General features: G+C 43.7%; 1 protein-coding gene across 1 annotated transcript in view; it reads left to right on the top strand.

The window, feature by feature from the left end:
• ITGA8 (integrin subunit alpha 8) overlaps nucleotides 1-16,183 on the top strand; it is a 128,631-nt gene extending 112,448 nt beyond the window's left edge. Inside the window, exons 29-30 of the mRNA XM_035129658.3 lie at nucleotides 8,459-8,581; nucleotides 13,187-16,183. Of these exons, the coding sequence (XP_034985549.3) occupies nucleotides 8,459-8,581; nucleotides 13,187-13,273 (210 nt within the window). The 3' untranslated portion in view covers nucleotides 13,274-16,183. The remainder of the gene's footprint in view (nucleotides 1-8,458; nucleotides 8,582-13,186) is intronic.
• The last annotated feature ends 9,349 nt before the right edge of the window (nucleotides 16,184-25,532 follow it).

Here is a 25,532-nt window from a genome sequence, read left to right as displayed (position 1 = left end):
ATCAGAAGGTTGGCGGTTCGAATCCCTGCAACGGGGTGAGGTCCTGTTGCTCAGTCCCAGCTCCTGCCAACCTAGCAGTTTGAAAGGATGTCATAGTGCAAGTAGATAAATAGGTACCACTCCGGCGGGAAGGTAAACCGTGTTTCCGTGCGCTGCTCTGGTTTCGCCAGAAGCGGTTTAGTCATGCTGGCCACATGACCCAGAAGCTGTCTGTGGACAAACGCCTGCTCCCTCGGCCTGTAAAGCGAGATGAGCGTGCAACCCCAGAGTCGTCCGCAACTGGACCTAACAGTCAGGGGTCCCTTTACCTAAGGAAAAGTTAAATTCTACCCTCTCTCTGATGGGATGCTTCTACAGAATCAGTGTTCAGGAACATTTCTTTTAAACATGCTTGCTCTCCCTGCAAAGTATACAAGGGAGTTATAATATGCAAATACACATGTCAATATTAATTCTGAGTCTAAACTCAGGGGAGCTTTTATCTACTACTTTGGGCCCTTTTTCAAAACAGAAAAAAAGGCAAATGTTTGCATGAGAGGAACATGCAGAACAATTAAAGAGTAATGTGTTATCTTTCAGCCCCTCTAAGCAGAAATATTAAAGATCAGAGAAAGGGGCTATTATACACACAAGCACCAATCGCACTACAAGAATAGCTCATTTACTGTAAGCCTAAAGCAGGGGCCCCAAACTAAGGCCCAGGGCCCAGATGCGGCCCAATCGCCTTCTAAATCCGGCCCGCGGACGGTCTGGGAATCAGCATGTTTTTACATGAGTAGAATGTGTCCTTTTATTTAAAATGCATCTCTGGGTTATTTGTGGGGCATAGGAATTTGTTCATTTCCCCCCCCCAAAAAAAATAGTCCGGCCCCCCCAGAAGGTCTGAGGGACAGTGGACCGGCCCCCTGCTGAAAAAGTTCACTGACCCCTGGCCTAAAGCTACTGTAACTCTTCGGATGCCATTTACCAAAAAAGATAATTGGTGAGGATTTGAGAAGTGTATTGAATCTGCAACGTTTGTTCTACAATGGCTGTGTGTGTGTTCAATGTAATCTTCAGGTCGGCATTCACCTTGTAGCTCGGTAACGCTTCCTAACTTTTATCCTGTGGAAAAGGAACCAAGAGTTTTGCCTTTCTGCAGTGCCTGCTTCAGACCTTTCTGCACCTTTGTGCTGCATAGCGCTTAGCCCAGGCATCCCCAAACTCGACCCTCCAGCTGTTTTGGGACTACAAATCCCATCATCCCTAGCTAACAGGACCAGTGGTCAGAAATGATGGGAGTTGTAGTCCCAAAACAGCTGGAGGGCCGAGCTTGGAGGTGCCTGGCTTAGCCCCTGCAGGAAGCGACAGAAGGCCACTAAAAGTAATGCTGTTAAAACTAGGCTTCATCTATGCATCACCTGGAGAAGTGTGGTTGCAACCAGAAATATACTGGTATATCTTCCAATTGTGGTTGCACCATAGATTTACCTAATAGCATTGTGATATTGGCAGTTTTGTTTCTGATTCCTTTCCTAACGATCCTTAACATGGAATCTGCCTTTTTCACAGCCGTCCACACATTGGGTTGACATCTTCATTATGCTATCTACTATTGACACCAAGGTCTCATTCCTGGTCCTTCACCACCAGTTGAGAGTAGACAATATTAGATGAGCTGGACAATAGTCTGACCCATTTCAAAGCAGCTTCTAGGTTCCATGCAACTGATATTGTGGAAAACATGTACCCTCTCCAGAATAACTCTTCTTCCCTCGATAGAGAAATGTTCTCCTAACCATAAGGAGCTCTTTGGCCATGTGAGAAAGGCAGTCTGTGTCACAAGGGCTCTGCCAGAAACACCATATGATGTGCATTAAAAGCTCCACAGCTGCATCACTGACCACCTTGGATAAAAGGATGGGCAAAGGAATATCAGTTGAGCAACTTCATTCCTATCTCTCAGAGTTTCTCTATCCTTTTCATTCCCTCCCAACCCCACACAGTAAAAAAGTTGTTAAAAGAGATAAAGCACTTCTGAACTGGCATTAGGCTTGTGTTAAACCTAAACCACATGAGAAAATAGTGGAGCCATCCAAGTTGAAGAACCGAACACCGACATGAAGTCATAAATAAAATGCTCTTTGGGAATAGCGGGTGGTCCAGTTGGCAGGCGCTTCCGTCTCTCTGCCCTTAGTTCGATGCAACCATCTTTCTACGAATGCCAATAGTTTTCCAATCATAAAGGCATATCTCTGTGCTAAGTGAAAAGGGGTTTTAACACATTTCTCCAGATTGGTGTACTACACAACTTTCAATAGTGGTGAGGAAAGACCATAGATCAGTGCTAAAGTAAATGTTTGGTATGCAGGCAATCCCAGGTTCACTTACCAGTTTCTGTAGGTCTTAAACCCTGGGGAGACTCTGCAGGTCAGTGTGGACAGGACTGGACTAGAGTGACCAATGGTCTGACTCGGTTTAAAGACATCAGTATAAGTTTCTGCACTTAAGCAGGAAGAACCAGCTGCACCAATATAAGATGGGGGACACAGGGGCGTAGCCAGGATAAAAATTAGGGGGGCAAGGGGCGGGGCAAGGGGCGGGAGGGGAGGGGCCACAGTGAAAATGTGGATGGGGCCACGTGGCCTGCGCCTCCCAGGTCTTCCGAGGAGGCGGCCCCAGGCTCCCGCTCCTGGCGCGAAGCTCCAGAGTCGCGCAGGGAACGCGGGCCTGTGGCTGCGTCCTCCGCGCCTCCCAGGTCTTCGGAGGAGGCGGCCCCAGGCTCGCGTTGGGAGCGGGAGCCTGGGGCCGCCTCCTCCAAAGACCTGGGAGGCGCGGAGGACGCAGCCACAGGCTCGCGTTCCCTGCGCGACTCTGGAGCTTCGTGCCGGGAGCGGGAGCCTGGGGCTGCCACACTGCTGCGCCCCTCAGCCTTTGCTTCTAGGGGGGGCAATTGCCCCCTCCTGCCCCCCCTGCCTACGCCCATGGGGGGACACCTGGATGGCCATGTGAAAAGGATCATTCTAGGGGTCTTAGGGGACCACAAACTTTACATGAGTCAACAGTGTGATGCAGCAGCAGCAAAAACAAAAAACATGCTATTCTAGGCTGCATCAATGGAAGTATGGTGTCCCGATCAAGGGAAGTCATAGTACTCTGCCTTGGTCAGACACACCTGGAGTACTGTGTCCAGATCTGGGCACCACAATTTAAGAAGGATTTTGACAAGCTGGAGCGTGTGCAGAGGAGGGCAACCAAGATGATCAAGGGTCTGGAAACCAGCCTTATGAGGAACGGTTGAAGGGGCTAGGTTTGTTTAGCCTGGAAAAGAGGAGAGTGAGAGGAGATATGATAGCCATTTTCAAACATCTCAAGGGCTGTCACAAGTCACAAGAAATGAGATTCTGACTAAACATCAGGAAGAACTTTCTGACACTAACAGCTGTTTAACAGTGGAACAGATTCCTTTGAGAGGTTGTAGAGCAGGCATCCCCAAACTGCAGCCCTCCAGATGTTTTGGCCTACAACTCCCATGATCCCTAGCTAACAGGGCCGGTGGTCGGGAAAGATGGGAATTGTAGTCCAAAACATCTGGAGGGCCGAAGTTTGGGGGTGCCTGTTGTAGAGTCTCCTTCATTCAAGGTTTATAAGCAGAATTTGGATGGCCATTTGCCATGGATGCTTTAGTTGAGATCCCTGCATTGCAGAGGGTTGGACTAGATGACCCTTGGGATCCTTTCCATCTCTACAATTCTTTGATTTTATGATAAGGCAGCTTCCTATGTTCCTACTGCCGTGCTGCATGCAATGTGCACAGGTCAGTGACTTTGCTGGTATATGGCGTGGCTCCTCCCTTCATGTGTTTTCCTGTGACAAGGATTATTAGACAAAGCACAAAATATTTTAGCCTGTAAACCATACCCCAGGGTGGTTTATACAGTCCATAAAGTGCAGCACCTCATAAAATCTGGAGCCAGCCATATTTCCCTGCATGGTTTGGAGAAAGTTGATAGGAGGTTTCTCTCTGTGTGTGTTAGAATACTAGAACCTGAGGTCACCCAATGAAGTCGATTGTGAGAAGATTCAGGACAGACAAAGGGCTTCTTCATATAGGAAACCACTATCACAATATACAGTAATGGCCACCAATCTGGGTGGTTTTAAAAGGGGATTGGATAAATTCATGGAAGCTGAAGTTATTGGTGGCTTCAAGCCATGGTGACTATATTCTCTCTTGTAGCAGGTGCCTCTTCACCTCAATTTGTGCTCTGCTTGTGTATTTGTAAATAAAGCAAACATGACAACGACCCCTTAGGTCAGTGGAGGGGGGGCCTGTTTAGGGAAGTTTTTAGTGTTTGATGTTTTATTCTGTTTTTAATCTGTTGGGAGCTGCTCAGAGTGGCTGGGGAAACCTCTTTTGGCCTGCCAGACCATTTTGGCCAATCCACCAGGGCCGTCTCTAGGCCTGGGTCCGGTGGCGCGGGGCACCAGGGCGCGGGCCACCAGGGGCGCTGCTGTGCCCGCTGAGAGGCGCGGCTGAGGCGGCCCCAGGTGCGCCTCTAAGCTGTTCAGCAGCTTCAGGCTGCTCTCGGGAGGCGCGCGGGCCTGAGGCCGCCTCCGCCGCGCGCAGGGGCGTCGCAATGGGGTGAGCAGCATCCCTTGGCCCAGGGCTAGCCCTATGGCAGGCTGGGTGGTGCAGTGCAGCGGTGCCAGTCCGCCCACCATGCTGGGAAATGGGGCGGGGGGCGCCGGAGGGATCCATTGTGCCAGGGCGCCGGGCATGCTTAAGACGGCCCTGCAATCCACATCTGCCTGTCCTGCACCTGGCATCATAGATGGCATGGGGGGGGGAGTCAGTACAGCTAAGTCTGGGCTGAGAAGGGATTTGCTACACCTGGTTGCTATGGCTTCAGGCAAAACTGTGGTAGGTAAGCAGCCCCACCCACTTGACCCGCAAGGAGTGGGAGAAATAAGGATCTGGCTCACCAGCTGACCCCAGTTCCTCATCCTTGCATCTCTACTGTTTTCTCATCCAACGGGAACTAAACCCACTAGGGCCTCCCTTGAAACTGCTTGCCACTTGAGAAATGGGGAATGGTTACATGCTTAAGAGCACTACTGAGATGTCTGGCACTGTAACAAAGAACATAAATATCTGCTGAGCGAGATCTGTCCTGGAGGAGAGAAAAATCCTTGCTTCTGTTCTCTGGCCAAGATGGTCCCAGATGTTGTAATGTCTGTAGCGTCCACATCCTGCAACCTTCCGCACTACTTCATTTGTCTCCTTGACTGAGAATTCTGTGTAGAGGATTGCTGCAAATGAGAGCCATTGACCTTTTCCCTCACTCATCCTGCCCTTATGTTTCCATGCCAGCTAGAGCGCATTATTGAGGAACACAAGGAAAGTCATTGATAAATATTTATTAGCTAATTAAAATGAGCCCCTTCTACCACGACCACTGAACTTACTAACCTAGGAAGCGTCCGCAGTTAATATTCAGTGCTCAAAAGCAATTAGAAATTTGGGGTGCTTTATTTTCAATATTTAAAATGTGCATATCTCAGTTTCTGGCTGCACCTAAAAGCTCTTGTCTCTATGTAATCAGAATGCAACAGGCCCAACTGTTGAGCTCCCACACACACACACACACACACACACACTTGATATGAGCTGACATACGCCTGGGCATTTCAGCCGCTTTTCAAAAATTCTGCCCAGATACCATTTTCGACAGACAAATCTCGGACATATGGCAGCCCTTATAGATTTAGATATCTTGGGGGTTGGGTATTTGATTTTCTCTGAAATGCTTACTACCTTTGACCAGAAATTTGGGGTGCTTTATTTTCAATATTTAAAATGTGCATATCTCAGTTTCTGGCTGCACCTAAAAGCTCTTGTCTCTATGTAATCAGAATGCAACAGGCCCAACTGAGTACATCTTTGGAATGGCTGTCAGTTGTGTGTGTCTCTATACTGGCATTTAAACCTACAGAATCCAGGTATTTGATCAGGAGTAACGGGGGTAGTGGATCTCAAGTATTCTTCTGCTCTCAGCAAAATAGTAAACTGATGTCCCCTTCATAGCTGCCAAGTTTTCCCTTTTCTTGTGAGAAAGCCTATTCAGCATAAGGGAATTTCCCTTAAAAAAAGGGAGAACTTGGCAGCTATGGTCCCCTTCCTCATACTGGATCATAAAACACCAGGTTTGATGCCACCTGCTCCTCTTAAATGATCCTTGGCACTGGCACTGATTTCTACCATTTGCCTTTCCACTGATTCCCAGCCTTCACTGTGTTCAATCCTCTCTTCACACCTGAAGAATAAATTTTTATTTTTTTTTTAATTTTTGTACTGGAAAACCCAGAGAACTGTTTTGTTGGAAGCAAGAGATTGTAGAGAGTTTGGGCATGAGTCGTTGTTGATATGTGATTTTAAGTACTGTCATGAATTGCTACCCACTGCCCCATATGGTGAGCTGCGGTATGGCAATGAGGGGGAAGTGACTGATCCAGAAAGGCTCATACTAATGAAGACCAAATGCAGGTTGCTTTAGAGAAAGGATGAGTTGGTGGTTTTCCAAATGGGGAGACTAGGAGATGAGGAAAACAGAGTGGACAGAGCTCAAAGACTTGGATGCGATTTCTCTGCTTAGAAACTGCTGACATTGCAGACCTCACCTATAGTCAGAGCTACGTGCTCTGGAGCCCATTGTAGGTCACCAGTCTGACTGCAGGTAAGATCCACAGGCCAACATAGCAAGCATGCATTCAAAATCCCTAGTGGCGCTTGCATCTATAGTACACACACACAATAGGAAGTCTGAGTAGACCATCTGTGTTCAAATTCCAGTTAACACACCATTAATCTGAATGGGCAACATCGGAGTTCAGCAGAACCATAAACCTCAGATGGATGGAAATTTGGGTATTTCATATATACATCTACCGAAAGAGAGCTTTAGAATGTTGGAAAATGTGCGCAGGATTAGAAATATATATAATTTGACTTTGCTGGAAAGTACATAATTTTCCTCTGGAGACCCAGTAATGCCAAACCTTAAGTATATTTCAAAAGCTTTGTAAGATCTATTTATTTGGTCCAGCTTTTGTGGTCAGGGCTTAGCCAGAATGTAGGGGAATGGTGTTAATACATTTTATATTTCTGTTGAACTTCAAGTTATTTTTATATGTGATGTGTTGTAAAAGACTTGTTACCTGCCATTTTACAAAGTGTACTAGACGGTCTTTAAAAATGACAGTGAATGTTTTTTCAAAGTGGCGGTGGGGAGCTAATGTTACCCTTTTCATGTTACTCCTGTAATGAGAAAACTGAATGCTTTTGTCTTTGGGGTTTTTTCCAGGGGCATATTGCCCAAGGTATGTAGCTGACTAGAGACCACAATGTCTAATTCAAATCATAGCAATGTTGACATTCGTTCTTGCTTACTCCATTGCCTATAGAGGCTCAGATTTATTTGGTTTAAGCTATAATATAAATTCAAACCTATTTCACTGTAGCAAACCTAGGTCTTGTGGTTTCCTGAGTTAGCTGACATATAGCATTCAGGTACTGTAGATACCCAAGTACAAAATACATGTACCTGTATTTCTACATGTGTCTGCTTCAGAAGTGACTTGGCAAGCCAGGCCTCTCCAATCTGGTCCCTTCCAGGTGTTGTTGGACTCCCAACTTCCATCAGTCTCAGCCAGCATGGCCAATGGCCAGGAATAATGGGAGATGCAGTCCATCAAAACATCAGGATGGCTGTAGGTCGGGAAAGGCTGATACAAGAATAGAACCTTAAGTACAGAATGATGCTGACAATCCTTGATAAGTTGAGGCTCCTGTTCCCCACACAAACTACAGTTTGGAGGTGAAGCCCTGGCAGTAAAACCAAATTGAGACTCGGTGTGATGTAGTGGTCAAAGTGCTGAGCTTTGATCTGCTGCTTAGCAACAATGAAAGCTTACTGGGAGGGCTCGGACAAGTCACCATCTCTCAACCTCTCAATCTACCCCACAGGGTTCTTTACTCTTATCCTACCTGATGCCCCCAGCAAGCTTGTGAGGGGAACCGAGGTCTTCTAACCACTCTCAGGAGCCTTAACATACTACAGTTCCTAGGATTCTTTGGGGGAAGCCATCACTGTTTAAAGTGGTATGATACTACTTTAAATATATAGGTTTTTCTCAAAGTGGGCCTATTAAAATCAATAGGCATGGCTAACTCATGTCCATTCATTTCATTGGGTCTACTTAGTTATATAAAACTTAGTTCTATACCACTCACTAGAACTGCAAGAACTTAAGTTTTGTGAAGTTCTGACAGATACTGTATGCTGAGTTTTTAAAACAGCGGCCTTACGAATATACCATTAGTTTCTAATTCTGCATATATAATCACTTTCAGGTTGTATTATAATTCATCTTCATTTACCCTTTCATCTTTTTTTCCCCTTCTCATCTTCCATTTCAGACCAAAACATCTGTTATTTGGGCTACTCCAAACATTTCCTTTATAATCCCGCTGTGGGTTATAATATTAGCCATACTCCTTGGACTGCTGGTTTTGGCTATGTTGACCTTAGCATTGTGGAAGGTATGTAATGTATTGGTGTTAAACTAGAGAAGATGATACCAAAAAAAATGGGGAGTGGGGGGGGGTGGAATGTGTGATCTTCTGAGCAAAAGAATCATGGACCTACGAGAAGGGTGTGTTATTTATTTTGGATCGCTGACATGTTTGTGTTTCTGACCTTTCAAAAGAGGTGGCTTGTTTGCATTATCGAAGGCTAGTTAGAAGTGAGCAGTGAGAGATTGGCTGCGATTCCCAAGACCTATGATCTTCTTTTGTCTGGGGAATTTAAGATTTCGGCAGCATGCCACAATGAAGCATCTCTAGGTTTGTTTCTCCCAAAGTACCTCAAGGAATTATCTTTTGAAACATGATCGGGCACCCCCTTCAGAGGAAAAGAAATGTTATCTTTTTAAGGCTGCAAGTGATTTTATTTTAATATTGGTAGGCTCTGTTTGATGTTTTTACTACATCACTAAAGTCTTGCAATCGCGGAGTCACTAGCAGTTTACAAGTTTTTGTTTCAGGGACTTGGAAACAATTGACTTCAAAGTACTTAAAACTATGTCTCTGATGTGTAAACGTTTTTAATTCCAGTTTGATGGGTGCCATTTCCCACGGTGGTCTATATCATGTCTATTACTGACCACGTTGAGTTCTGAATCCTCTTCCAGTGTTTTCCTAGTTATTTCATCTTCCTCTTTCCTTCCGTCTTCCCCCCTTGGTAAGCACTGCTGAAACAGGCCTCTGTAAGAACTTTAGAAGAGCCTGCTGGATCAGGCCAATGGCGCATCTAGTCTAGCATCATGTTCTCACAGTAGCCAATCAGATGCCTGTAAGAAGCCTGCAACACCACTCTGCCTACCAGCGGTTTCCAGCAACTGATATTCAGAAGCTTTGCTGCCTCTGACAGTGGAGGTAGAACACAGTCATCATGGCTAGTAGCCATTGATAGCCTCGTCCTCCGTGAATTTGTCTAATCCTCTTTTGAAGCTATCCATCACTGCCTCCTTGTAGGAGCATCGCTTTACACTTGTTTACATTGAATCACATTTGCCATTTTACTGCCCATTCACTCTGCGAATGGTCCTTTTGGAGCTCTTTGCCATTTCTTTTTGTTTAAACAACCTAGAACCATTTAGTATCATCAGCAAACTTTGCCACCTCACTGCTCACTCCTAACTCTAGGTCGTTTTTTTATGAACTAGCTAAGAAGTGCAGGTCTCACTACCGATTCATGGTAGACACCGGTTTCTACATCTCTGCATTCAGAGAAATGCCCATTTACTATTCCTGCTGTCTGCTGCTTAACCAGATCTTGATCCACAGTAAGGTCAAGATTTGCCTCTTATTCCAGGAGTCTTTGGTGAGCTACCTTATTGAAATAGTTTTGAAAGTCCAGATACGCTATGTTAGTCAACCAGATCACCTCTGTCTATATGCTTGTTGACACTCTCAAAGAACTCAAATAGTTTCAAAGACAGGGCTTGTCCTTGCAGATACATGCTGGCTCTGCTTAGCAAGACTTATTCTTCTACAGGCTTGGTCATTTTATCTTTAAGAATACCATAGACACCACATACAAAAATTGTGTGTAACTAAATGTAACTTTAGATGTTTATTCATTTTATTTGTCACATTTATATCCCACCTTTCCTCCAACAAGCTCAAGGCAGAATCCCATAATTCTCCCCTCTCTTGTTTTATGCCCAAAACAATCCTGTGAGAAAATCCAGAAAGCCATCTGGTTTGGACATACTTTAACAATATGATAACACCGTTTATCAAGTGCAGTAATTTAAATCAAGGCCATTTAAATGGTTACTTAAATACCCAAGAAGAAGAAGAAGAAAACCTTAGTAATTGATTCAAAATCACATTTCCCATTTTATTACTAATGCATTTCTTGAGCAAGAGTGCATGCTAATTGAATGCTACGAATATTAAAATATATTGGTTGGCAACTAAACAGGACTTTTATCTTGCTAAGATCATAAGCCAACGTTTCTGTCATGTAGCCCACTACATGCCTTTTGCACTACAGAGTGGTGTCTGTTTAGCATGAATTTAATAGATTTTTTTTTTTATTTGTACGTGTGCAAGAACACCAAATCGTTTAATGGAAGACATGGGCCATAATTGAGTAAACTTAAGTGTGCTAGACTGTGCCCTGAACTTTTTAGAAGCAAAGCTGACAAGTATTGTGTCAAACAGTAATGAGATGAAATGTAAATATTCATGTTGTTTGGTAGATAAGAGTGATGAATATTCATAACTTGCAACAATAATAAATGCAATACATGGTTTATTTTATCATATTTATAATAGTTGACCTCAGAAGTCAAATCTTGTTCCCCAGGGTTTTCCGTTAATATAGAATAGCAAGTTTAATGCAGAAATGAAATTATTTGACAGAGGGTCATAACATTTGGTTTTGAACTGGGGTTTTTTAAAACAACAACAACCCTGATACAATACAGTTAAAATAAACAACCTGAAACATCTGATTTAAAAGAAAATAAATATTTATCTCATGAGAAGAGAAGACTCCCTGGAAAAGACCCTGATGTTGGGAAAGATGGAGGGCACAAGGAGAAGGGGACGACAGAGGACGAGATGGTTGGACAGTGTTCTCGAAGCCACCAACATGAGACTGACCAAACTGCGGGAGGCAGTGGAAGACAGGCGTGCCTGGCATGCTATGGTCCATGGGGTCATGAAGAGTCGGACACGACTAAACGACTAAACAACAACAACAAATATTTATCCACCTTACAACTTGTTTCATGTCCATTTCAAACTTCTTTTTCCCCTTCCATCTTTTTTTTTTAAGTTTGAATATTAAGAATGTAGAAAATGCTCAGGAACCCTCACATTGACTTTTGGCTCCTGAAACAAATCATGTCAGTTCCAAGGTATCAGTTGGCAGTTCAGCAAGGAAATCCTCCATACATGGCAGATAGGCTTGAATAAAATTTGACCAGATCCTGCCAAAGCTTGGTTTCCCCTCTGCTTTTGCAGGAAGACAGCAAAAACAGGAGCTCTGTGAAGCCCCTGGCACACATGATAGGTGGGCTTGTTTTCTTCTTGGAGGGTCACAGGTTGGCCAGGCTTGGCACAGTAACTCAGAAGAACAGAGCAAGCATGCTTCTTGTTCCTATTAATCCTCCCAAAAGATCATTTCAAAGACTGCCATGCAGAGATTTAATATTTAAAAAGTGCATTCCATTCCTTTATATCATCTCTGTTTGGACATAAAAGATCCCCAAAGGATGGTGCAGATAATCAAATCCAGTCGCTTAGACTAGTAAGTCAAGCAGGTGAGAGGCTCTTGCCCAACACCAAACTCTTATCATTTCGTCATCTATCCCACACTTACATCTTGCTTCCATAGTTTGTGAACAGGTCAACTTCAGGACAGGTCAGCCACAGTGCAAGTTTGTATGAAATGGCAAGTGCACAGATAAGACTTGGCAGAGCACTCGCCAACTGTTCTGATCTACCCCACTAGATGATTCTTGGCTCACAGCTGTGAAGGGTTGCAGACTAGAGCACTGATGCTGAACACCTGGTTCCCACCAGCACCAGCAACACTTGCTCCACGGTCACCATCACAGAACCAAAGGTTGTTCACATTGCAAAGATGAAGAACTACAGAGTTGCCATTTCCCCAGGGTATCTTTGTCCCAGGGTATCTTCCGGCAGCATTGTCAATACATCACTGCAGCTACGTCTGGAATAGCATGGGAGGCTGAGGGTGGATTCAGATAAATAGCTGAAGTTATAAACAAGATGGTGCCAAGGTGGGTCAATTAATTTTTGTTCCAGAGGCTGTTTGTTCGTTGTTACACAGCCCTATTATGAAAGATGCAGCTCAGTCTTTACTCAAAAGCAAGCTGCGAGTATGATAAGATTGCAGACAAAGTGTGCTTATTTCCAAGGGGCTTATGACTTAGCAGGCTGAGTCTATATAACTATGACATTGCAGGACATTCAGGCAGCCCCTTTGCTGCTGCTGCTGCTGCTTCTTTTTTTAAAAATCACCTTAGAGTGGTTTCTCCATTTCCGTTAGCACCTTGACTGTTCAAATGAATTCACTTTTTAACTGAGTTGCCAAGGTGCAAACTCAATAGCCTTTCGTCCAGAATAGCTTGATTGATCTCAGTGGCTGTGATCAATTGATGCCACACCAGATTTTTTTGTTTCAGTTATTGCTCCTACAGGCAGTCCTGGCTGCTTTTGGGGGGCCTATTCAATCACATGCTGGACTTAGCCAATCACACAAATTTGTGGAGGCATTTAAAAACAGCTTCTGCGTGGTATATGCAACCAGTGGGGCAGCAAGGGGTTGAATGTTTGGAATCCCTGGATATTTGGTTGTGAGATCTTTTTAAGGCTTAAAAAGTACTCACAACCAGGTAACCAAACTGCTTTTTTATATATATACAGAGATGGTTGATTAAAATTTAAGGCAAAAGCACTGCCAATGCATATGTATTTCCTCTACATGTTTATACAGGTGTATGACACCAAGCCATAATGTCTAAGTCTGAGGGCAGGACCTGAAAAAGAGAGAGAAGATGGTTGCTTTGCCAACTCGTCTACACATAACTGTTTGTTTTCTTCCAGTGCGGCTTCTTTGACAGAGCGAGGCCCCCTCGAGATGACATGGCTGACAGGGTGCAACTGACAAGTGACAAGACTACTGACACATAGGAAGAGGAGAGTCCTCCTGGTCAAGAGCAGAAAAGTACAACAGATTCCACTTACCGGGAACTTTCTTGCCAAGATGTGGTCATAATCTGAACTATGCAGTGTTCTACGTATTCACTACATAAATGACCTTAGATGGGAAGACGAGAACAATGATCACTGCCTCAAAAACATAACCAGCTGATGAGCAGCAAAGAGAGAGAGAGAGAGAGTTTTATTTAAACAAAAGATCACTTGAGTCATTCACACGTGGATGGCATTAGAAGCACTCCTGTAGTCTGGACCATGTGGTGATGAAACGCCTATGTTGCTGTATGGCTTAAAGACAAAATGTTCAAACTCTACTGTATCATGACATAATGTTGTGGTGCCTCCCTAAGGATAGGAATTTCTATGAAACTCTGGCTCAGGGAGACAAGCAATATTGTTGGTACTGTGAAAGTACTTCTGACAAGCAAAAGTAGCCTTTAAAAACACTTTCCATAAGCGAGGCACAATTATTTATTTTTCCATCTTTTTGTAGGCTGGGCATCCTAACCAAAATAGGCTCTGAAGTTTTATACTGATGATAACATTACTTTGCATGTAAATAGAGTGGATGTATCCTGCACATTCCATATACCAGTTATAAGAGTCGGGACGGAAGCAAAAGTATATATTATTTTATAGGATGGAGTGTATGATAAAGAATTGCAGAATCACAGGCCTGGGAAGTGACCCTGAAGATTATAGTTCAACCCTGAACCCTAAGGAACATGACATAGAAACTTCCATTTATTTAATCGCCCCACACCGTGGACATAGCAGATTAAGGTTACCCACTATATCCTGATCGTCAAACAAAGAGAGGTCTGCCGTCCCATGTTAGAGACACAGAGTGCAGTCCTATACTCACATGAAAGTCTGGAACTTACTCCCAACAAAGCCTATATAGGATTGCAGCCTAATTGTAGAAAAGACAGTAGTAAATTGTGCATATTCAAGTACCTAATACAATCCTGTTACTGCTAGTAAGGTGAACTAAGAAGGGCAATGGCTCAATGACAGAGCAGTTGCTTTGCATGCAGAAGGTCCCAAGTTTAATCCCTGACATTTGCAGTTAGGACTGGGAGTGTCCCCTGTCTGAAAATCTGGAGAATTGCTGTTTATCACTGTAGATAATACTGGGCTCGATGGGCCAATTGTTTGACTGGGCAGCTTCCTGTGATCCTAAGCCACATACAATAAGGTGAGGCAAAGTGGGGGGAAATCAGCTGGCCAACCTGATTTGGGAGAAAACATCCAATGTAAATTAAACGAAATCAATTACCGGTAAGCCTTTGTTGCAAAACAAACCCCATTCACCAACCTTTCTTAAGGAAAGTTCAGCTTGGGCTCACTAGCGCACGTGAGCTTCCAACAGCCAGCATCTGCTTCCAATTGAAACAACCACTGATGATTCAAAGTGAAGAAGATGTAAAGTGAAAGAAAACCTCCCCTAATCCTAGTGTGGCACATCTGTAGAACAGATTAAAAATTACCTTTATAAATGCATCCAGATCTACCGGTAGTTTGAAACCAACGTAAAGGTCGTGTCTTTCTTTTTTGCTCCCATAGCTTTCCTAAGGAAGTTCCATACTTTTAGATATTTAGCGAACCATTTGGAGACACTTGGACTTATAACAACCCATTCCAGCAAGTCTCTTTTGAACATCAGAGCTCCTGTGCATGTGTAGGGAACTCCTGCACATGGAATGGTTTCCCATTGATTTCAATGGAGAGGGCTAACCTGTGTGCATTCCTTTTCATGTGTGGAAACAAGCAGGGTGCCACTGAGAAGAACCGGGACATGGCTCATGGAGGAGCACCATGTACACGCCTAGTTTCTGAATTGCAATGATCTTTTTTATTATTATCCACGGTTGACTTTTGTTTTCCCGTTGTCTCTTACAAATTTATCTAGCATTAGTCCTGTTTGGACTAGTTTAGGCCCATTAATTTCAGCACGGCAATCACTGGACCTCATCCAGGAAGATTTCCAAGGTGTTCCTATAAACATGATCTTTCATAATAGCCACCAGTCCATAGACTTTGGAATGGCTGGACCAGATTAGCTTCCACTCATATGGTGAACCTTGCTTAAAACTGAAAGCATTGGGGCAAATTTGTTTTTTTAAAAAAAATATCTGCATGAGGTTTTGAACTTCCTGTACCTTCTATACTCATATCATTTGAATCCACAAGTAAAATGCTGAATGTAAATATTAACATTGCTCACTTTCTTGCCTTCTCCCTGCCTGGCTTGTTGAATTCATGTTTAGCACACTATGGCCCAGATTCAATCGTTCCCATTATCCTAATTGTTGCCTTGCCAAAACCCAAACTACTATTGCCAGAGACTGGGAAGAACAAACGGACAATTTGCTCCTGAACCCCTCATCCAATTAACTGTTGAGCTATGTTTTTACAGAGAACCATTCAGGGGGCAGGGGGCAGTTCTTGGTAGAAACAAGGCAGGGCAGTGAAAATGAGGGCTTCCTCTTGCTACAACCATTTTTACTTCTCTTATGCACTCATAATATGCAGAGGATGATTGCCTCAGGTATCAAAACCATGCTGCAGATTTCTACACCATTGCCAGCTTATTCACATATCCACCCTTGGAAAAGAAGTGAGTTGTATCTCTTTTCTAAATGCTGAATTATTGACTTAAAACCATAGTTTATCCAGAATGGTGACTTGGTTGAACACCTACACATTGACTACAGATGGATGAAACATCATTAGGAAATGCGGATGATATTTTTTTTCTATGTGCAATACTTTATATTATCTATGTACCTGGCGCTTGTTTACACTGGCATTTGCGATTCTCTGAAAACTTTTGAATATATTGATTAACAACCAAATAAAAAAAATAACTTCCCTGCCTTACTTTCAGGCTGTGTTGGCATGTGTTTAAAATGTTTTCAGTTTAATATGGGTCCTCTGATGCCACAAGATGTACTAACACAATGGAACCAGCCCATTGCTTCCCTATTGCGTGGACAGGCGGAGTCCCCCAAACCGCCAGGCGACCCGCTGAGCGGAATAAAGACGCATAACAGTGTGCTATGGGATTCAAATTGGTCACAACTTTATTAAGATTCAGATGTAGGGAGACCTTGGCTCAGGCATTGGGCGTTATCTTTCCCAGTCCCCAGCCAGGGTTCTGGGAGGCGTTGGGGTCATCCACATGTATGGGGGTTGGGGCTGGCTTTGGAGAACATATGTTTAAGCAGAGAGAGCCCGCCCCCTGTTCGCTGCCGCTGGAAGGGGGAAGTGATGACGCCTATTGGCATGGTCAAAGCTTCCCCCAATACCCCGATCTTGTTGCCGCAAAGGAAGTGAGGTCTCCGCCTCACGCCCCTCCCTCTAGGAAAATCGCCAAAGAATTCCACCCAAGGCCTGACACTGCCAAAGTTACAGGAAAGGCAAAACCTGCCAATGCAGGAAAATTCCTTTCCGACCCTTCAACAGCAACCTTGACGTTGCAGCGCCTGTGAACCTGTAGAGAAAAGGATAACCTGCAAAAGAACTTGAATGAGGGTGTGGAGGGTGGGAGAAGCTCTGGAACCAACTGGTGCTTGGAGATAAGATTCAAATTCTATTGTGTGAGCCGGACAGTCCCTCCCCTTTCCTGGCTATCCCCTGGCAACACCTCCCCAGGCAGGATTGGACTCTAGGCTTGGATAGGCGGAGACTCCTGGCATCCTACCTGGGAAGGCGGTGCCAGCCCCGAACTACCAGGGAGTGGCCTCTGGGATCAGGGGGCTGTGCGCGACTACACAAAAGTCTCCCCCCTATTGATGTGTGGAGTGGTCACTACCATGGGAATTTTGCAAGGGCTATCCTATGGCTTTCTTACATAGGCTGACCCCATTCATTTCAATAGAGAAGGCAGGTCCTTTGCACATCCTGCAAATCTGCTCCTCTATTTAAATGAATGAAATCAACACAGTGCAAGAAAGCAACTGGGCATTCATTGAAGCACCCAGAGCAATTGGGATTGAAATGAACTTGTATTTGATTCAGTTTTTTTAATATATATTTATTGGTTTTATAAAGCAAAACATACAACACAAAAAACACACAAATTACACAACAAAACAAAATACAAACACTACAATAAAAAAGATAGCAAATCAATCTTCTAACATAAATCTTTATCAACTTCCTCCATTCCCTCCCAACTACGTTTCTTTATATTACTTCCTTAATGCTTTTCAAATCTTGATTACAATCTTTTTTAATAATTATCTATACCTATTAATACTCTTAATATCTCATCAATACTATACATCTCTTATACTTATCTCAAAATATAATCCTATTCTAATAAATCTTAAAATTCAATACAATAATAACACTTAACTAAATCTTAATACATAATAAACTTAACTCACACTCTTCTACAACCTCCTTTTACTTCCAAATCTTTTGCTAAAAACTACTAATCTTACAATTCTTTTCTAAATAGACTTTAAATTTCTTCCAATCTTCTTCCACCGATTCTTCCCCCTGGTCCCGGAGTCTCCCAGTCAGCTCGGACAGTTCCATGAATTCTATCAGCTTCATCTGCCAGTTGTCCACCGTGAACCTGTATTTGATTCAATAGGGATCAACAATATATTAGTAACTCATTTTTCTTTTCTTAAGTTCAAATCACCACATTTCTGCATCAGTTGCATTGGGGGGGGAGTCACAAATATTTGTCAGTGATTAAGTGTGCCTTTTCTCCTTAAAAACATTTTTGCAAGTGATATTCCCCATTGCATTGTGCCATGTTATTTTCACAAATGTACGCAGTTTTGTGTCCAATTTGTGTACACTTTCCCCTGATACATGCAATGTAGTAGACATTTTAAATTGGGCAAACTCAGATTCAGGACATTTCCAGAAATGAGAGCTGCATTTCAGTTCAAACGTTGTTTTAGGGAACCTCAGTTAGGAAGATTCACATTAAAAGGCAAACCCAAGCAAAATTCCTCTCACATCCCTAATTCCTAGCCATTAACATTTCTTTGAATGAAGAGCAGTAATGGGAAGCTACAGAAATGGAAACAAGCACATCAGTCACGACTAGCTTGGCTGAAGTCCATTGGCTGCAGCTGCACAGTGTCACGAGAAGGCAAGTGAGAGGCGCATGAGCTGACATTGTTTACTTTCAGATCTCTAGTCCTTGGCATATTACACTCCCTCACCGAAGGGTTGTAGCTTTTCTGCTGTCAAGGGCTGCAGCTTTTTAGCGGTTTCCTTAGATTTGTTGATATAAATCAGAAAGTGAAAGCTCAGAAATGCTGTCTATGTGAAGTATGGGTATGACCAGGTCTTCATTTGAGGTAGGTTCTCAGACCAAAGTTAATATACCAGAATGCAATCCTAGAAACATGTTATCAGTTGACGAGGTTGCCCGCATTTGAGACTTCCTTTGTCAGATGTGACTTACCAAGGGTCATAACCAAGTCCATTCTACTCAGAGCAGACCCATTGAAATTCACACCCTTGGCCAGGCATCCCCAAACTGCGGCCCTCCAGATGTTTTGGCCTACAACTCCCATGATCCCTAGCTAACAGGACCAGTGGTCAGGTGTAGCATTCATGAGTAGACTCCCACAGTCGGGGATGATGGGAATTGTAGGCCAAAACATCTGGAGGGCCAAAGTTTGGGGATGCCTGCCCTTGGCCAACCCCAATCTCTCTCACCATCAAAAGAACACAAGCGAATAAAGGAGTACCAACACAAACAAAGCTGACATCAAGCCCTACATATATTAAGCAAAACAGAAACATCGTCACCTACTCCCACCCCCATCCACCCTCTATCTACCTCGTTTTCCCTCTTTCTTCTTAGTGTCTTAACAAATGAAACTGATTTGCAAAAATGATACATGTTAAAATATGAGACACACCTTTGTAATTCAAAAAATCTTTAATAAAAAATATTATATAAAAAAATTATTATAAAATTTATTACCCATCCTTCACCATCAGGTCCCAAGGCAAGTTACAATTAAAACCAGTCAAAGCGGATTACAATCACTGGAATAGGGTGGGCCCTGAAAACATCAGGCCTAGGTAAAGGAGTGTGTCTTTAGCATTTGCTGAAAGCTGTATGGTGAAGAAGCCAGATGCACTTCTGTGTGTATTCCACAACTTAAGGGCAGCCTAAGAGAATGTTATCTCAGGCACCCTGACCCTCAAGTCTGACGGAGGGAGACCTACCAAGAGAGCCCCTTCTGCTGATCTTAACATGCAGGAAGGTCTGTAAGGAAGGACTTGGTCTTTCAGCTGTTTAGGGCCAAAGTGTCAGGCTGCTCCCAGTGACTCCCAGTTGGTTGCCCAGGAGCAGACAAGGAAATGTTTGTTACTGTCCACTTCTTATTCAGTATTTACAGAGAGAGGCTATATAACCCAGCCTCTTGGATAATGGTGTTGTCCCAAGTGAATATCCACTTCTGTCTCTCCCACTTCCTGATTCGTCAATCTCATTGTCTCTCCTACGAGTGCTGGTAAGTGCCCTCTGTCTTTGAGATCTTTCTTCTTATACTTACAAGGCTTGCCAGGTTCTGGGAGATGGAGGGTCTGAAATGCTTTCTAAAGACACTGTGTCCGTCAGCTGTCGCACCCCCTGCTTTCTCCTCCTCCTCCTCCTCTTCTTCCTCCTCTCCCATTATTTCCCAAGTTTTCCCCTCATCTGCCTCTGAGCTGTGACCTCCCTCAAACCCCTGTTGTAAATCTAATCTGTCTTCCTCTTCCTCCTCCCTGGAAGGGTCAAATTGGGGAGGCAGTCTCCACCATTTCTCCTCTGCCTAGTCCCTGACACTTAAGTCATTAGGACTAAAGTGAGTTCCTTGAATTGAACCCTGAAACAAATGAGCAGCCAAATTGATGGGTCCACTCTCAGCAGAATCAATGTTGGATCCAACCTGTTGTGAAGGTCAGCAGAAGGGAGTAGCCAGGGGAAGGGTAAAAGCAGTGTAGGTAAGAGAATAGTGGAGGCAGTATCAGTGTAGCACCACAGTGCACTTTGGGACTCCCTTCTTTGACTTATGCAGCCCTGCACAGATCCTGTTTCACCTCTGTCAATCCAAAAATTCCTCCAAGGCCTATTCGGCTCAAGATTCAGGTTCTGTTCAAATCCAATTCTTGCTAAATGGTGCCCCAAGGCCTCTGGAATCTGCTGAGAAAGGCTATCCCACCTCGGGATCTGGATGCATACAAATGAACGTGTATGACGCCGGAGCTAGCAAGTCGTAAGCTTTACAAACTGTTTACTCATTCAGTTTCTTGCAACTGCCATTGCCAGATACACCAGCATCTGGGAACCGCTAAAGCTTGTCTTAAAACTCAATGATCAACAGGACAACAGAGAGTCCTAAACAGACGGTCGTAGCAAGCTTTCCTTTTCTGCAAAAAATAAAATAAAAAATTGCTTGACATACTGCCTCAAGATATTGTTTATGAGCGAGTTCTTTATTTATGCTTGCTGGCAAACATCCATGTTGTAATGCAGTCTGAAGTTAGTGCCTCTTGACAATATAAAGTCTTGACTTTAGCTTATGCCGGCGCCATGATGTGACACAGCAGGAATGTTTTTAATATCTAAGGACTGGTGCTTGTTTTGACTGACTTTGTATTGTATTGCAGAGACATCGCTGTTCTGTGTTGCTGCCCTACTGTGTGTGTGTGTGTGTGTGTGTATGCGTGCACAAAAAAGAGAAGCTGATTCAGAGAAAGAATTTAGGTAGGGATCAAGTTCAACACTCAATTCACCCCACTGTATTCCATAGGAAATAACTCCAGTACCCCACACTTTATCAGAGTAAGGGGCATTACACCCATAATCTGTCTCCCAGCCCCCATTCAAACAGGGATATATCAATGCAGTGTTGCGTTGCCAGAAAGAATCTTCTCCCGAGACCAAAAAACCTGATAAATCTATTGGAGATTATAATAATTCAGAGTTTCTTTTTTTTTTTACTAATTAGTAAAAGTAAGCTGTCACCCCATTGAAATTATAGTTAAACCTAAACAATGCTTGTTTACCCAGTAAGCATTAGCTTAGGGCACCAGCAAGTTGGGGCACACACACAAAAATGAGAAACCTATTTTTGAAAGGATTTTTTAATCCAAAAATTCAGAAAGCTGCTATTTTAATTTCAGCATATGTATAAGTTTCGTGTCATTAAAAAAACCTTTTATTTTACTGTTTAGTATTTATTTATTTTGAATTACATATGTGGGGGGCACCATAACCTTTTTTCAGAGCTTAGGGGGAGCCAGTGTGGTGTAGTGGTTAAGAGCGGTAGACTCGTGATCTGGGGAACTGGGTTTGCATCTCCGCTCCTCCACATGCAGCTGCTGGGTGACCTTGGGCTCGTCACACTTCTCTGAAGTCTCTCAGCCCCACTCACCTCACAGAGTGTTTGTTGTGGGGGAGGAAGGGAAAGGAGAATGTTAACAGCTTTGAAACTCCTTCGGGTTGTGATATAGCGGGATATCAAATCCAAGCTCTTCTTCTTCTAAAGGTCTTAATCCAGCCCTGAACCAGAGGCAACGTTGACTTTAAAGAGGATTTAGAATAGCACAAAAGGCAGGCCTGAGTTACAGAAATTTGGTAGTGATGTGTTTGAAAAGTAAGATCTGGGATGTTGAAATAACAGAAAGGTAGTAACTGCATATCATGTCCACTTTTAAGCACCAAATACTGTACTCGCCCAGGGGAGCCTTTTTAATTTCTGGATGCATCATTACCCCAAAAGATCGTTACTGGAGATTTCTCGGCCTGTTGTAACAAGTAATTTTAAAAAGTGGCTGTTTTTGTTTTTAAACTGTTCATTTTTGCCCCACTAGAAAACAACTGTTATTACTTATGTAATTCAGCAAACATACTTAATTAACTAGGTGCATTATTAATAGGCATCGAGGTTGGAACTGAACACCATTCCTTAACCTTCTCAAAGGTCTGTTTATCCCATTAACATCAGCCTGAAACCAGCTAAACTCATATTTCAATGCAAACATTAAGAAATTTCAGTGCCATCAGATAATTGTTTCCCAAGCTGTTGTGTAAAGCCTGCCAGGTGGGTGGGAGCCATTAATATTCGATAAACCTCCTTTCCACTTCAGTTCCATGGGTCCTATTGGGGACCTGCCCTGCGCTCCTATTAAAGGACACTGTTTTTTCAGGAAGTTGATATCACATGTGGAACTTGGCTACTAAGTCTTCTTCAGGAACAGAAATAACTGCGCTTTTGAAATTGTTTTTGGTTAGCCAATATGTTATACATGTTTCCTACGGTTGAATAAATGGCTGCAACGCTCCAGCAAAGGGCTTAGAGAAAACATAGTGGGGTCAAATAAGTACTTTGATTGCAAGAACAGGGAGGTATACACATGAGGAGAGAATCAGCCATTATATAGGTCATGAATGGGGAACCAATGGCTCTCCATGTTTTGGACCACAACTCCCATCAACCGTAGCCAGCATGGCCAGGGGTCAGGGATCTTGAGAAATGGAAACCCAACAACTTTAAATAATAATTATATTATTTAGATAATAAAATTGACTGGGTTGCTCCAGCCACTCTGGGCGGCTTGCAGCAAAATATAAAAACACAATAAAACATCAAACTTTTTTTATATAAAAACTTCCCTATATAGGGCTGCCTTCAGATATCTTCTAAAATAATAATAATTTTATTATTGATATTTATATTATCTAGAGGGACCCAGGTGGCGCTGTGGTTAAACCACTGAGCCTAGGGCTTGCTGATCAGAAGGTCGGCGGTTCGAATCCCTGTGACGGGGTGAGCTCCCGTTGCTTGGTCCCAGCTCCTGCCAACCTAGCAGTTCGAAAGCACGTCAAAATGCAAGTAGATAAATAGGAACCGCTACAGTGGGAAGGTAAACGGCGTTTCCATGTGCTGCTCTGGTTTGCCAGAAGCGGCTTTGTCATGCTGGCCACATGACCTGGAAGCTATACGCCGGCTCCCTCGGCCAATAATGCGAGATAAGCGCGCAACCCCAGAGTCGGTCACGACTGGACCTAATGGTCAGGGGTCCCTTTACCTTTACCTTTAGAGGGCTACAGGTGCCCCATTCCTCATACAAGTAAACCTGTGGGATCAGGTCCTGCAATAGGCTGTACAACCAATATGCCCGCACACCCATCCACGCACTCTCCTTGCCAAGGGCTCAAGGGACAAAGGGACACCAATACAGCTCCTTACCAAGGGTGCAAGGGAGCCTAGGTAGGCCTCTGTTGCTAAGGTCACTTAATCACTGTTGCTAAGCAATCAGAGGAAGGAATGTTGACCACCCCACCTGGGACTCAGGAGAGGCCCTTCGCAAAGCAGCAGGAGAAGCTGAATGGAGGAGAGCAAGGCGGTAAGTTTGCTTGTGTCCCCATTATTTCATTCACTCAATGTGCTGCTTTAAAGAATAAAACAAAACTGGCTGGGTTTGGTAGGTTTTACAGAAAAGTAACTCACTTTGAAAATAAATGAGGGTTTTCCTCAGGAAGAAATGGACTATTACAGTCCCCCACCTGCTGAGCTTCCATGTTCCCAGCACAGCCACTACTGGTCTGTTTGTCTGAACTGGGGTGCTATTTGTTAATGCGCAGTAACCATGAAGCAAAAATATAAAATACAAAATGTCTCCACAAATGCAGCCACAAAATATCTGGGCATCTCAAAGCTGCCGCAAGTTAAAACGACTATTGACTGTATTTGAACACAATAATTTCTCTTTGTTTATGGAGGTTGACAAAGTGTTTCAAATATATATTTCTGAGAGTTGTGAAACTGCACATATTTGTTGCTTATTGCATATTTGTATCTTGATTTTCCTCCCGGAGCTCAAGGTTGTGTATATTGTTATCTCCATTCCCCCATTTTATCTTCACAACAGCCCTGTGGGTTGGTAGTTCAGACACCAAAGCTGTGAAACTGAACATACTTTTTTGCTTCTTGTTATTTATCAGCATTGGAAAACCTTTTGTTTCTTACTTTGGGTATTTTGCTGTAAATATCAGGACTATGAAACATTGCAGGTAAAGCAAGGGGGCTGCTCTTACGGCTTACCTTACATGATCTGTGAATGGCATTGTTGTTGTTGTCGTTTAGTCGTTTAGTCGTGTCCGACTCTTCGTGACCCCTGTCTTGGTGAATGGCATTACAAAAGAATATAAGAAAACTATGGTGGACCAGGCCAATGACCCATTTAGCCAAGCTTCCTGTTCTCACGTTGGCCAACCAGATGCCTGAGAAGCCTGTAAGCAGGACCTGAGAGGAGGGGGGGGAGTTTGGATTTGATATCCCACTTTATCACTACCCTAAGGAGTCTCAAAGCGGCTAACATTCTCCTTTCCCTTCCTCCCCCACAACAAACACTCTGTGAGGTGAGTGAGGCTGAGAGACTTCAGAGAAGTGTGACTAGCCCAAGGTCACCCAGCAGCTGCACATGGAGGAACGGGGAATCGAACCCGGTTCACCAGATTACGAGCCCACCACTCTTAACCACTACACCACACTGGCAATAACATGCACACACCCCTCCTGTAGTTTTTAGAAACTGGTTTTCAGAAGTATACCTCCTCTGATTGTGGGAGCAGGGCACAGCCATCGTGGCTCGCAGCTTCTGATAGGCTTTCCCCCCACAAATTTGTCTAATCCTCCTTTAAAGACATTCAAGTTGGACTGAAACAGACCCCTCTATGAAACACTGGAAAGCTGCTGCCTGCCAGGCATTGAGTTAGATGAACCAGTGGTCTGGGTCAGTACTAGGCAGCTTCTTACGTTCCTGGTATTAAGGGAGCTCCCAAATAATTGTTTTAAGAACACAAGAAGAGCCTGCTGGATTAGGCCAGTGGCTCATCTAGTCCAACATCCTTGTTCTCATAGATGTCTGCAGGAAGCATAAGATTCAGTACAATGCTGTTAAAAGGCCACTCAGTTCCATAATACATGGTACCAGTCTGTTGACAGGTGCTTCCCCCTAACATACACACCTGAACCAAAAGGGATCATAAATGAACCCAAGTTGGAGAAAGTTAGATGCTTCCATACAAAATAACACAGTTCCCATCTTAAGATAAGAATGTAAGTGCATGGAAGCCTCTGAACCCACATAAGAGTGATATTCGTGATAGGTGGCTACTTCCTTCCCATCAGTGGAAATTGACAGCTGCAGCTATAACCTTTTCAGCACTCTTCTTTCAATGGGAATCAGGGGGGCC

Source organism: Zootoca vivipara, chromosome 11, assembly GCF_965207765.1.
Source record: "Zootoca vivipara chromosome 11, rZooViv2.hap1.1, whole genome shotgun sequence".
Taxonomy (NCBI): Eukaryota; Metazoa; Chordata; class Lepidosauria; order Squamata; family Lacertidae; genus Zootoca; species Zootoca vivipara.
This window is presented reverse-complemented; position numbering and strand designations above follow the sequence as displayed.